Consider the following 13,536-nt stretch of genomic DNA (forward strand, 5'->3'; position numbering starts at 1 on the left):
AGTAACTAATCCATTGCCAACTCGTAACTCCCTAGCTTTTGCACTTTCTGCCTATATTTATCAAGGCCAGGATTCCATATATGTTATCAATTGCTCCGTCAGCACCTTAAACGATTTGTGAGCAAGTGTCCCCCAGGTCGCTCTCTTCAAGCCCTTTAAACTTGTATCAATTAACTGGTACTGTTTGTCCTCATCCCTCAGTGTTCAGCATCTGCAAATTTCACAACTGTGCTCCATATCCTAAAGTCCAGGTCATTATGGTTTATCGAAAGCAGCAGCGGCTCTATTACTGAACCCTCGAGAATTTCACCACAGCCCAGCTTTCTAAACTTTGCCCAATTTGTATCAATGTTGCTACTTTCCCTTCCATCCCAGTGCACAAGACCATAAGAAACAGGAGCAGGGGGAAGCATTTTGATCCTCCTGTGCTTGCCCCACTATTCAATCAGATCATGGCTGACCTGATTGTGGCCCGAATTCCACTTTTCTGCTTGCCCCCATAATCTTCAATTCCCTTCAAGGTCTAAAATCTGCCTAACTCAGCCTTGAAGAGATTGAATGATCCAGCCTCTACTACTCTCTGGGGATAGAAATTTCCAAGCATTGACGACCCTCTGAGAGAAGAAATTCTTCCTGATCTCCACCTCACACGGGAGACCTCTAATTCTGCATTACAGAAACGTCCTCCCAGCACCCATCAGTCAAGCTCGTTCAGAATTATAAATGTTTCAATACAATCGCCTCTCATTCTTCTAAATACCAATTTGAATAGGCCCAACATGCTCAGCTTTTCCTCATAAGACAATCAGGCTTCTGGATTACGTGAGCAAAAGAGATAGGCGCAGGAGTAGGCCATATGGCCAATCTAGCCGGCCCTGCCATTGAATAACATCATGGCTGATTTTAGGCTTCAACTCCACTCTGCCGTCCTCACACCACTACCTTGATGCAAGGGACAAGAGCAGTGAGCAAGCGGATCAGAGGACTCACGTGGCGAGGGGCCCCCGCCCACCACTGTGTAAGAGCGATCCAAAAAGCGAGCTCCAAACTCCTCCCCCACCCCCACCAGGCGATGGATAGAAGACCAGGGAACTGAAGGCGATGAGGGATGACATCAAAGCCAAGATAAAGGCCACAGTTGCGGTGGCGGGGGTGATAGCCGCCAACCCTCGACCGCATGGGAAGGAAACTGGAAATCCAGGGGAGCGCTATAAAGGAACTAGAGAAGGCATCGACAGACCAGAGTGACCGAATTGTTGTTCTGGAAGCTGAAATCAAGAGGTTGGTGTGCGACCCGGGGAGCTTGAAAGTGAAGGTCGAGGACCAGGAAAATCAGTCGAGGCGGCAGAACATCCGAATAGTGAGCCTGCCAGAGAGGATCACAGGCCGGGACCCGACCAACTATGTAGCCCAAATGCTGGGCGACCTGGTGGGGAGGGACAGCTTCCCCAAGCTTTCAGAGATCGACAGGGCTCACAAGTTGCTCTATAGGCCGAAGGCGGGGGATCAGCTGAGAGCGGTAATAGCAAAGCTACACAAGCAGGCAGCCACAAGGGAAATAGCACAGGTGAAGGACAGCAGAGGTGGGCTAGCCAAACCGAAAAAGATCAACAAAGCATTTGAGGGCTTACTAGGGGCTTGTACACCTCCAAACCCCCCCCCCCCTCCCCCCACGATGGGGACTCGGGGATGAAGCAGTTCCTCAACAGACTGGCAATGCCAGTCGTGGGGGACGATAGACGGAGGGAGCTGCAAGCACCAATAGGACTGGGAGAGGTCATGGAGAACATCAACTCCATGCAGTCGGGAAAGGCGCTGGGACCTGACAGGCACTGTCCCCACACCTGTGGGAAATGTTTGTAAACTCGCTAGCGAGGGGCACCCTGCCTCCTATGCTATCACAAGCCATCATATCGCTCATACCCAAAAAAGACAAAGACCCAATGGAATGCGGATCATAAGGACCCATTTCGCTGCTCAATGTAGACTGTAAAATACTTGCAAACGTCCTGGATAAATGGCTGGAGAAGTGCATACCAGAGGTGGTCGCAGAGGACCAGACAGGCTTTGTTAAGGGTAGACAGCCAACTACGAAAATCAGACAACTGCTGAACGTGATATTGACGCCATCCGGGGAGAGAACACCAGAGGTGATAGTCTCCCTGGACGCAGAAAAGGCCTTCGACAGAGTCGAGTGGCAGTGCCACAAAGAGGTACTGAAGAGGTTTGGGTTAGGGTCAGGGTTCACTTAATGGGAGAACCTCCTGTACAACACCCCAAGGCAAACGTACAGACCAACGCCACCAGCTCAGAATACTTCCAGCTGCACAGAGGCACAAGGCAGGGATGCCCGCTGTCCCCTCTCTTATTCACCCTGGCAATAGAGCCACTGGCAAACCCCCTCAGAGTGGCGAGAAGCTGGGAGGGTATCCGAAGAGGAGGCAGAGAGTGCAGAGTCCCACTCTATGCCGATGACCTACTCCTCTACATCTCAGACCTGAAAGTGGCATGGAAGGAATCATGAAGCTCCTGAGAAAGTTTGGAGCCTTTTGGGACTGCAAACATAACCCGAGCAAGATAGAGGCTTGTGAACCCGAGAGGGAGAGGGGCAGAGCTGGAGGGGTTACCATTTAAACTGGCCCAAAACAAATTCAGCTAACTGGGGATCCAGATTGCCCATGACTGGAAACGGATCTACAAGTGGAACCCGACCAGTCTGGTGGAGGAAGTAAAAAGAGACTTACAGAGATGGGATACACACCCGCTCTCCCTGGCGGGAAGGGTAACGATGATCAAGATGAACATACTGCCCAGGTTCCTCTTCCTGTTCGGGTCCATACTAATCTACATCCCCAAGGCCTTTTTCAATTGGGTAGACGAGATGATTATGGCGTTTGTGGGTGGGGAGGGAAGTGTCCAAGGATCCCCCAAAAACACCTACAAACAAGAAGAAAAATGGAGTGGCCTGGCCCTCCCAAACCTATAGTACTACTACTGGGCAGCCAAGGCAGAAAGCGTGAGTTGATGGGTGAAGGAGCCAGAAATGGAATGGATAGAGCAGTCCTCCTGTACAGGAACGACCCTCCAGGCCCTCGTCATGGCAACCCTCCCATGCTCACCAACAAAACACTCAACAAGCTCAGTGGTGGTATGGACCCTCAGATCCTGGAACCAGATAAGGCAGCACTGCAGTTTGACCGAGGTGTTCACTATGGCCCCCATCTGCTACAACCAAAGGTTCGCACCATCCGTGTTTGACGCCACCTTTAAGAGGTGGAGTCAGGATGGGGGGGGACATTGACAGTAGGAGAAGTTTACACTGAGGCCAGATTAGCGACCATAGAGGAACTGATGGAGAGACTGGAGCTACCTTTCGGAAATGAACTCCCAACATCTACAGGTCAAGAACTTTCTCTGCAAGGAGACAACAGCTTACCCCGGACCCCGAGAAACACAATGCGTCAGGAATTACTGGATGCGGACAGTCTGGGGAGGGGTAACTGCGGGGGGGCATGTACGGACGACTGTTAGAAATGATACGCTCCCCACTGGACGAAACACGGGAAAAATGGGAGGAAGAGTTAGGGACGGAAAGAGGGTGGGGACTGTGCAGCGAAGCACTAAACATGCGGCTGAAAATGGTGCACTGACAAAAACCCGAAAGAGCAGGTTCTTCCCAGAGGTGAAGGACAAATGTGAACAGTGTCATGGAGGCCCGGCCAACTTGCCCACATGTTCTGTGCATGCCCCAGACTTGTCGGGTTTTGGACAGCCTTCTTTGAGGCAATGTTGAAGGTTGTGGGGATGAGGGTGGAGCCGTCCCCGAGAATGGCAGCCTTTGGGGTATCAGACAAGCCAGAACTATTTATGGGGAAGAGGGCCGACGCCCTTGCCTTTGCTTCCCTAATCGCCCTCTGGAGAATCCTGCCCGCTTGGCGATCAGCAGCACCACCCAGCTGCAGACCGTCTGGCAGACCTGTTGAAATGTCTCCAGCCGGAGAAGATCAAATTCACCAATTCACCTCTCAGGGACGGAAGATGGCTTCCACAAGACAATGGAGGCCATTCACCAACTTGTTCAAAGACCTGTTTGAGGCCAACAACCAGTAGAGCGAGTGGGAGGGGCGCACGGGAGCAAGGGGGAGGGGAGTGGTGGGGCTGTACAGGAGCCAACGAGACTGCAGGGAGCAGACAGGGAGGGAGGGTAGCAGTGAGAGAAGATGTGGGGGGTGGGCTGGAAAACAGCTGATACGGAATCAGAGGCCTAGAACAAGGCCACAAGAAACAGAACCCCCAAAGAAACACTGAAAATAGAATGGGGTGGGGTGGGGGGGGGAAAGAATGGTGGGGTGAGGCCAATCGACAAAAAGTGGGGTGGAGGGGTTGGGGGGCGGGGGGGGGGGGGGGAGGAACAACACATTTTTTTTTAGATACCTGGCAGCCCGACGGAGGATTTTGCTACTATGGAGGGTTGCGAAGCCCCCTAGCGTGGAAGCTTGGATTAATGGCATGGCTGGGTTCATCAAGTTGGAGAGGATAAAGTTTGCCTTGCGAGGGTCTGTGCAGGGGTTCTTCAGGTGGTGGCAACTGTTCCAAGACTTTCTCGCGGAGCGTTAGGAGGTCAGCAGCAGTAACGGGGGGAGGGGGGCGGGCAGGGGGAAAAAGGGGGTTTCCTCTGTGGTGGTGTTAGGGTGGGGTGTTTCCAGATCTGTGTTCTTATTGTTATATGGGGGGCTATTGTATTTTGGGGAAAATCCCTATGTATAATTCTGGCGCGTTGTGTTCTTGCGTTCTTGTTTCTTTTTTCTGTAGGGGGGGGGGTTTGTTGTAAGTTGACTGAAAAGTTGAATAAATATATATTTTTTTAAAACAAACATTTTTTTAAAAGGGAAGGTGATCATTGCCTGGCAGTTCTGTGGCAAAACTGTTACCTGCTACTTATCAGACCAAGTCTCAATTTTGTCGAGATTGCGCTGAATATGGTCAAAGACTGCTTCTGTGTCTGAAGTGTTGCAAATGGTGCTGAACATTGTCATCTGCAAACATTCCCCACCTCTGACCTTATGAATTATTATTATTATGATAGATGGAAGACCTTGTTGATGAAGTAGCTGAAGGTGGTTGGGGCCTAGGACACTATCCTGAGGAACTCCTGCGGTGATGTCCTGGAGCTGAAATGATTGACTTCCAACCACCACAACCATCTTCCTTTGTGCCAGGTACGATTCCAATCAGCGGAGAGATTGTCGTGACTCCCATTCACTCCAGTTTAGCTAGGGCTCCTCGGTCAAATGCTGACTTGATGTCAAGGGCAGTCCCTCTCACCTCCCCTCTGAGACAAAGCTCACATCATTTTCAGTTGTTTAACATTGTATTTTTCCAGGTGTTTATTTTTTGTGATTAATCCATTTTCAGCTGTGTTAATAAAGCTGCAACCCACCGAAGGAGGCCTGAGGTAAGCCAGAGCTTCCTCAGGCTTTCCTCCATAAATTGGAGTTTGGTAGGAACATGGGGATATTTCCTGCAGAGTAATTTCACTCCTTTGACCTTTTACAGGCTTCTCATCGCCAAGGCTTTTACCTTTAAAGTGAATATAACTGGCCAGCACCAGGTTGGTGCTGGGACTCAAGCCAGTTACCAGGTTGCTCACTCTGCCAGCGGACGCGTTGTGGATGAAGCTGTTGATGGCCTCTTCGTCTGAGTGGGATGAGTTGATGTTGGCGGCCATCAGCTGCACCTCAGGATTGAACCACCAGAGCTCCCACCTGAAGCTTATCGGGAGCTGCATTCCCTTCCGGAAAATCAACCAGCTGCCAGTGGACAGCGAGCCTTCATGCCGAGCGAGGATCTCATGGTGGAGCAGCCTGCTTTGCCAGCGCATGATCCAGGAGTGCTGGTCACCTATGTATTCGGACTCCACGAGACCCAGGTGATGGCGGAAGCTTTGGGCGGTAGTGCCGCCAGCCCCTAGGGAGATGGCAGCTAGGCTCCCGTACAGCTGGAAGGGAGACAGCAGCGTGACCCCTGACCCCTCCACTGAGCCCAGCGTGGCGAACCATATTTTGGCCAGGGACTTCTGGAGAGTGATTAAGGTGAACACCTTGATGCGGCTGCTTTTGCACACCTCCTCAACCTTCCACCACTCCCCAGACACGTTGACGGGGCTCTGCTCGGGAAGGAAGCTGTTGTTTTGGTCCATTTCCTCCTGGAACACAGTTTGGTTGCGGGCGAGCAGCTTGAAAGGATGAATGTAAGGTCGGTTTGTTGTCCCCCATTCCAGGAGTGCTCCCATCCAGAGCAGGGAGAAGATCCACCTCATACTCAGCCTCGTCGCAACCCAGTTCTAAAATGAGAGAGGGAGAACAATCATCAGTTAAAAGACAACTTACTACCTGGCAACAACTCGTATTTATATTGATTAATTTATGACGTAAAATTTCCCAGGGTGCTTCACAAAAATGTTATGAAGCACAATTTTCCACTGTGCCACAAAAGGAGATATTGGGCTACTTGACCAAAAGCTTGGCCAAACAGCTCGGTTTTAAGAAGCGTCTAAAATTTCTTTCAGCGAGTCATTAATCTTTGGAATTCTCTTCAACAAGGGTTCTTTCTGGTTCTTTGGTTCTTTCGCCAATTCATCTTAAACTTGTGCCCTTTGGTTTTCGACCCTTCTGTCCCCACCAGCTGACAGCTAATGAAGAACTCCCATTGACACAGGACCTACATACCTGTCTGGAATCCCATAGTATCTGCTGGAACACACTCCACACTGTCCAAACTGACAACAGCCCCACCTCTCGATGGTCTGGCTCCAGGTTGACTGCAAACGTCACCAACTGCAACCTGGTAACTGACCCGATTGGTGAAGTCCCAGGTTTTAGCCTACCACAGAAAATCTGGGCCGCGGAGTGAGTGGTCGCACATTTAGTGGCTCCCGCTCACGGTGATTTTTTTTTTTGGTCCTTCCCCACCGGTTCGGGGGTTCTTTGAGGGTGAACGATGTGTGAGTGCCTAGGGAACGTAATTATCCTCTGGTAGGGCTGGTGTATGGAACAGAGGACGAGAAGTGCCACGAGAAAGAGAGAACAGCTGGAACAGGAAAGTTTTCGTGGTGCGACACAGGTGAAGATGGCGGAGGGCAAGGGGGCAGCGCTGTCTGCCTAGTGGTCAGCGGAGCAGCTGGTGGAGTTTTTGAATGATAAATTCCAACAGCAGAGGAAAGAGGCTTCGAAAGACCGGGCTAAGGTGGTGGAGCCACTCAGAGGTGCGATTGAGGGGGCAGGAGGCTTAGGGCCTGGCAACCCAGAAGGTGGAGGAGGCGGTGGGGGAGCAGGAGGAGTGGGTCACCTCGTTGGAGGTGGAGTTGGGGATGGTTTTGAACAGTCAGAAGAACATAGAACATGGAACAGTACAGCACAGTACAGGCCCTTCGGCCCACGATGTTGGGCCAACCATTTGTCCTAATCTAAGGTCAACCTAACCTACACCCCTTCAATTTACTGCTGTCCATGTGCCTGTCCCAAGAGTCGCTTAAATGTCCTTAATGACGCTGACTACACCACCTCTGCTGGCAGTGCATTCCATGCACCCACCACTCTCTGTGTAACGAACCTACCTCTGACATCTCCCCAATACCTTCCTCCAATCACGTTAAAATTATGTCCCCTCATGACAGCCATTTCCACCTGGGGATAAGTCTCTGGCTATCCACTCTATTCTTGCCTCTCATCACTTTGTACACCTCTATCGTCACCTCTCTGCCTTCTTTGCTCCAGTGAGAAAAGCCCTAGCTCCCTCAACCTTTCTTCATAAGACATGCCCTCCAGTCCAGGCAGCATCATGGTAAATCTCCTCTGTACCCTCTCCAAAGCATCCACATCCTTCCTATAATGAGGCGACCAGACCTGGACACAATATTCCAAATGTGGTCTAACTAGGATTTTATAAAACTGCAGCAAAACCTCACGGCTCTTAAACTCAATCCCCCTGTTAATGAAAGCCAACACACCATACGCCTTCTTAACAACCCTATCAACCTGGGTGGCAACTTTCAGGGGTCGAAGTACGTGGACCCCAAGATCCCTCTGTTCCTCCACACTTCCAGGAATCCTGCCTTTAACCCTGTATTCAGCATTCAAATTCGACCTTCCAAAATGAACCACCACATTTATCGAGATTGAACACCATCTGCCACTTCTCTGCCCAGCTCTGCATCCTGTCAATGTCCTGTTGTAACCTGCAACAGCCCTCAACACTATCTACAACTCCCCCAACCTTCGTGTCATTGGCAAACTTACTAACCTACCCTTCCACTTCCTCATCCAAGTCATTTATAAAAACCACAAGGAGCAGAGGTCCCAGAACAGATCTCTGTGGGACACCACTGGTCACCGACCTCCAGGCGAATACTTTCCATCCACTACCACTTGCTGCCTTCTTGCGGTCAGACAATTCTGTATCCAGACAGCCAAATTTCTCTGTATCCCATGCCCCCTAACTTTCTGAATGAGCCTACCATGGGGAACCTTATCAAATGCCTTACTGAAATCCATATACACCACATCCATTGCCCGACCTTCATCAATGTGTCTCGTCACATCCTCAAAGAATTCAATAAGGCTTGTGAGGCATGACCTGCCCCTCACAAAGCCATGCTGACTATCTTTAATCAAACTATGTTTTTCTAAATAATCATAAATCCTATCTCTCAGAATCCTTTCCAGTATTTTGCTGAGAGAGAAATTGGAGGACCTGGAGAATCTCTCCAGGAGACAGAACCTAAGCATCGTAGGGATGCCTGAGGGCATCGAGGGAGTGGAGGCCGCCAGTATGTGGTGAGGATGCTGGAGAAGATGATGGGGGGAGGGGACCTTCAACCGGCCCTTCAAGGTGGATCGGGCGCACAGGGCACTGATGAGGAGGCTGAAGATGGGGGAGCCACCGAGGGACATGGTGGTGAAGCTGCATCGATTTTTGGACAAAGAAATGATCCAAAAATGGGCAGACCAGGAATTGCAGCTGACAAGGGAGTGAGGGTCTATCAGGACCTGGGTATAGACTTGGCAAAGAGGAGGGCCGGGTTTAACCGGATAAAGGCTGTCCCCTTTAAGACGGGGATGAAGGTTTTGTACCCTGCCCGCTTGTGGTTGACACAAGCAGGAGTTTTATTTTGACTCACTGGAGGAGGCAATGGACGTTATGATGGACCATGGACTCCAGTGAGTGTGAGGGCATTGAAGTTTGGAGAGAAGCTTTGAGTTCATTGTAAAGTGTAAGGGGTGGGTGGGTTGGGGAGGGAGAGATGACAACGGGCATCCCAGGGTGGGCCTGGAGGGGTGCGTGACGCGAGCTGCGGGCTAGCTCAAAAAGAGGTATGGCTGTTCGGCAGGGGGAGGGGGCGCGGGTAGCCCCCTGACCAGGCTGGTCATGTGGAACGTGCAAATGGGCCGGTTAAACGGTCACGTGTGTTCACCCATTTGAGCAGCCTGGAGGCGGACACTGTGATTTTACAGGAGACACACCTGAAGCTGGGGGATCAGACGAGGCTGAGGAAGGGATGGGTGGGGCAGGTGTTCCACTCGGAGTTGGATGTGAAGGGTTGGCGGTGCTGCTGAATAAGAGGGTGACGTTTGAGGTGGGGAGCATTGTGGCCGCTCCGGGGGGGGGGTAGGTGTGTAATGTCAGCGGGAAGTTGGAGGGGATGTCGGTGGTCCTGGTGAATGTTTATGCCCCGAATTGGGACAACGTGGGCTTTGAGGTGGGTGCTGGGAATGATTCCGGAACTGGACACGCATTGGTCAATTACGGAGGGTGATTCCAAGACGGTCTTGGACCGGGTCTGGACCGGTCGATCGTAAATCATAGAGGGTGTCGGCAGTGGCAAGGGAGCTGAAGCGCATGGGGGTGGTGGGGTGGGGTGGAGGTTGGGGAGGGGGCGACCTGTGAATGTTTGGGAGGCTGAGGTCGGAGGAGTGTTTGTGTGCTCCGGGTGCACTCCCAGATTGTGTTTTTTTGTGGTGGACAAGGCATTGCTGCAGGGGTGGCTGGCTCAGAGTATTCGGCCATTGTGGTTTCTGACCACGTGCCGCACTGGGTGGATTTGCGGGTGATTTTAGGAGGAGGCCCAATGGCCCCAGTGGAGGTTAAATGTTGACGGATGAGGGTGTGTGTGGGCGGGTGAGGGCTGCCTTACGGGGTTATGTGGAGGTGAATTATACAGGGGAGATCACACCCGCCACGCTGTGGGAGGTACTCAAGGCTGTAGTTGGGTGGGGGGGGGGGGGGGGGGGGAGAGAGAGAGAGAGATTATTTCAATTCAGGTGCACAGGGAGAGGGAGGAGAGGGCAAGGCTGGTAGATGAGATTCTGAGGATGGACCAGAGGTATCTGGTGGCACCGGAGGAGGGGTTGTAGAGGCAGAGGCTCCAGATGGTGGTTTGGGTTAGTATGTACGGGGAAGGTGGAGGGGCAGTATGGGGTGGAAGGCAAGTAGGATGCTGGCCCATCAGTCAAGGAAGCAGACAGCAGCGAGGGAGATTGGCAGGGTGCGGAACGAGAGAGGTAAGGTGGTGACGGACCCAAATGGGGCATTTATGAGTTGGAGCCCCTAAAGGGGGAGGAGGGGTTGAGGTAGTTCCTGGATTGGTTGGAGCGTCCCAAGGAGGAGGAGGGGAAGGGTTCAGAGTCTGGGGGCCCAAATTGGGTTGAGGGAGGTGTGGATGGCATGTGTGCGATCCAGGCAGGGAAGGCTGACGGGTTTCCAGTAGAGTTTTCTAAACGTTTGGGGTGAGGCTGGGACCACTGCTGGTGAGGACACATAATGAGGCAGGGCAGAGGGGGGAACTCCCCCCTACATTGTCGCAGGTGAACCAAGATAGTTCGGGGGACTTGGTCTACACCGTGGGGCAAGAGAGGGATGCTGCTCTCCCTGTTACTTTTTGCCATGGCAATAGAGCGAACAAACTCCCATCAAAAGCCCATTCACAACTTTGAAATATTCTTTTCAGATCCGAAATTATTGTATTTATACCATCATAGTCTTTGCTTGGAGAGTGAAGTAATGATCATAGATCATAGAATTACAATGCAGAAGGGGGCCATTCGGCCCATCGAGTCTGCACCGGCCCTTGGAATTAGCACCCCACAAGGCCACACCCGTAACCCAGTAACCTCACTTAACCTTTTTGGACATGAAGGGCAATTTATCATGGCCAATCCCCCTAACCTGCACATCTGTGGACTGTGGGAGGAAACTGGAGCACACAAAGGAAACCCACGAAGACACGGGGACAATGTGCAGACTCCGCACAGGCAGTGATTCAAGCCGGAAATCGAACCTGGGACCCTGGAGCTGTGAAGCAACTGTGCTAATCACTGTGCTACCATGCTGCCCCAATGGGAGGTTTCACAGGCTGAGAGGCCACAATGTGAATGGTACTTCTGTAACCACCTTTGGCCCATTCGATGGGGGGAAGGGGGGGGGGGGTCATCTAGCAGATGCAGGTATCCCAGTGGATTTCAACCTGGAGTTCAGAGATAAACCTCAGTCCACACGGCACAGTGGTTAGCACTGCTGCCTCACAGCTACAGGGTCCCGGGTTCTATTCCGGCCTCAGCTGACTGTCTGTTGGAGTTTGCACTTTCTCCCCATGTCTGCATGGGTTTCCTCCGGGTGCTCCGATTTCCTCGCAAAGTGCAGGATAGGTGGATTGGCCATGCTAAATTGCCCCTTAGTGTCCCAAAAGGGTAGGTCCGGTTACGGGTTACAGGGATAGGGTGGAGGCGTGGGCTCAAGTAGGGTGCTCTTTCCGAGGGCTGGTGCAGACTCAATGGTCCGAATGGCCTCCTTCAGTGCTGTAAATATCTATGATTCATTGGGACTGCCTAGAATGGGGATTGTACACTCCACCTTCTGCCTCAGAGGCAGGAATGCTATCACTGAGACAAAGGCTCATTCCTCTTGTTCTGGATAGACCAAAATGTGTAGCAGTCAACATTGACTAACATTGCGGCAACACGGTGGCTCAGTGGGTTAGCCCTGCAGCCTCACAGCGCCGAGATCCAGGTTCGGATCCGGCCCTGGGTCACTGCCCGTGTGGAGTTTGCACATTCTCCCCATGTTTGCGTGGGTTTCGCCCCCACAACCCAAAGATGCGCAGTCTAGGTGGATTGGCCACGCTAAATTGTCGCTTAATTGGAAAAAATGAATTGGGTACTCTAAATTTATTTTTTTTAAAGATTGACTAGCATTTTTACCTCTTCCACAACAGGTTGAACAAGTGCATGCCTTCAGATATCTTACAAATCAAAAGCAAACCAAAAAGAAAGTCTCACTTCAAAAACTTCATGGGCTGTATTCTCCATTACAGGGTCTATGTCCCCACGCCATCGTGAAAACTGTGGACTTTTACGCCAGGAAAACTGGCGTCAAAAGGCCACATATTCACAGCCCTGCAGGGGGCTAGCAGGGAGCCGTCATGGAGCTCGCAGCTCCAGCTGCAGATACGGCCTACCACACTTGCAGGTCAGAGGCGTGCATGTGCATGGCAGCGGCCTCCAGCGGCCATGCTGTGCTACATGGCGGACCTGGACCGCGGAAATAGTGCTCCCGATCGGCCTTGCGCCCGACCTGGACTGCCCGCTCAAAAGTACCCCGATCCTGTTTGAGGCCCCCCCCTGCCCTCCGATTGGCCCGCCCCCGACTACAAGCCCGAACAGCAGGATCATGAGTGGTCCACGCCGTCGGAAATTTCCTGGTCGGGGACGAAGAATAGTGGGGCGGGCCTCTCGCAATGGCCTCCAGTGGGGAGTACTGTGTACGCCATTGTTTGGGGGGGGGCAGAGAATCTCTGAACCGGCGCCGGTCCCGATTCCATGCCTGGAACTGGATTTTCCACTCTGGCACCGAACGCGATTTCGGAGTCGGTGGGCGGAGAATCCAGGCCCATGTGTCTCAAGGGAATTTACTGAGACAGCTGATCACAACAGAATCTCCCTCTGACTTCGCAAGAACGGCACCTGTGGTTTCAGATTAGTTTTGAGTTCAGCGATTCCTTACCTTTTCCGGAGTGGTGCGCTTTGATTTGATCTGTCAGGGCACATCTCTTATAAAATGTTTTCTTTTTGTTAATCATTAACTATTTAGCTCTCTATTTGAATGCCCAATTGGTCACAAAACACCAGGACAGTTTTTGAGGGTCATCCTGTTAACCCTGGCACTCCTGAAATGTTAAGACTTCATAGAATGATCATAGAATCTCTACAGTGCAGAAGGGGGCCATTCGGCCCATCAAATATCATCGACCCTCCAAAAATGGCCTTTATTTCCAGTAAAGAGAAAACACAACTTGCATTTATACAGCAGCTTTCTCTACCTCAGGATGGCCCAAACTATTTTACAGCCAATGTACTTTTTTGAGGTGTAGCCACTGTTGTAATGGAGGAAGTACAGCAGTCAATTTGCACACAGAAAGCTCCCAAGAGTAGCAGTGAGATCAGTGACCAGATGATCTGCATTTTTGTGATGTCGATTGAGGGT

At 51.7% G+C, this 13,536-nt stretch overlaps 1 protein-coding gene across 1 annotated transcript in view; it reads right to left on the reverse strand.

Moving 5' to 3' along the window:
* Positions 1-13,089, reverse strand: part of agt (angiotensinogen) — a 29,223-nt gene extending 16,134 nt beyond the window's left edge. The window contains exons 1-2 of the mRNA XM_038800622.1: positions 13,057-13,089; positions 5,581-6,343 (exon numbers count right to left, since the gene is read on the reverse strand). Coding sequence (XP_038656550.1) covers positions 5,581-6,319 — 739 coding nt within the window. The 5' untranslated portion in view covers positions 6,320-6,343; positions 13,057-13,089. The remainder of the gene's footprint in view (positions 1-5,580; positions 6,344-13,056) is intronic.
* Positions 13,090-13,536: the final 447 nt, after the last annotated feature.

The sequence above is a fragment of the Scyliorhinus canicula genome, chromosome 6, assembly GCF_902713615.1.
Source record: "Scyliorhinus canicula chromosome 6, sScyCan1.1, whole genome shotgun sequence".
Lineage (NCBI taxonomy): Eukaryota > Metazoa > Chordata > Chondrichthyes > Carcharhiniformes > Scyliorhinidae > Scyliorhinus > Scyliorhinus canicula.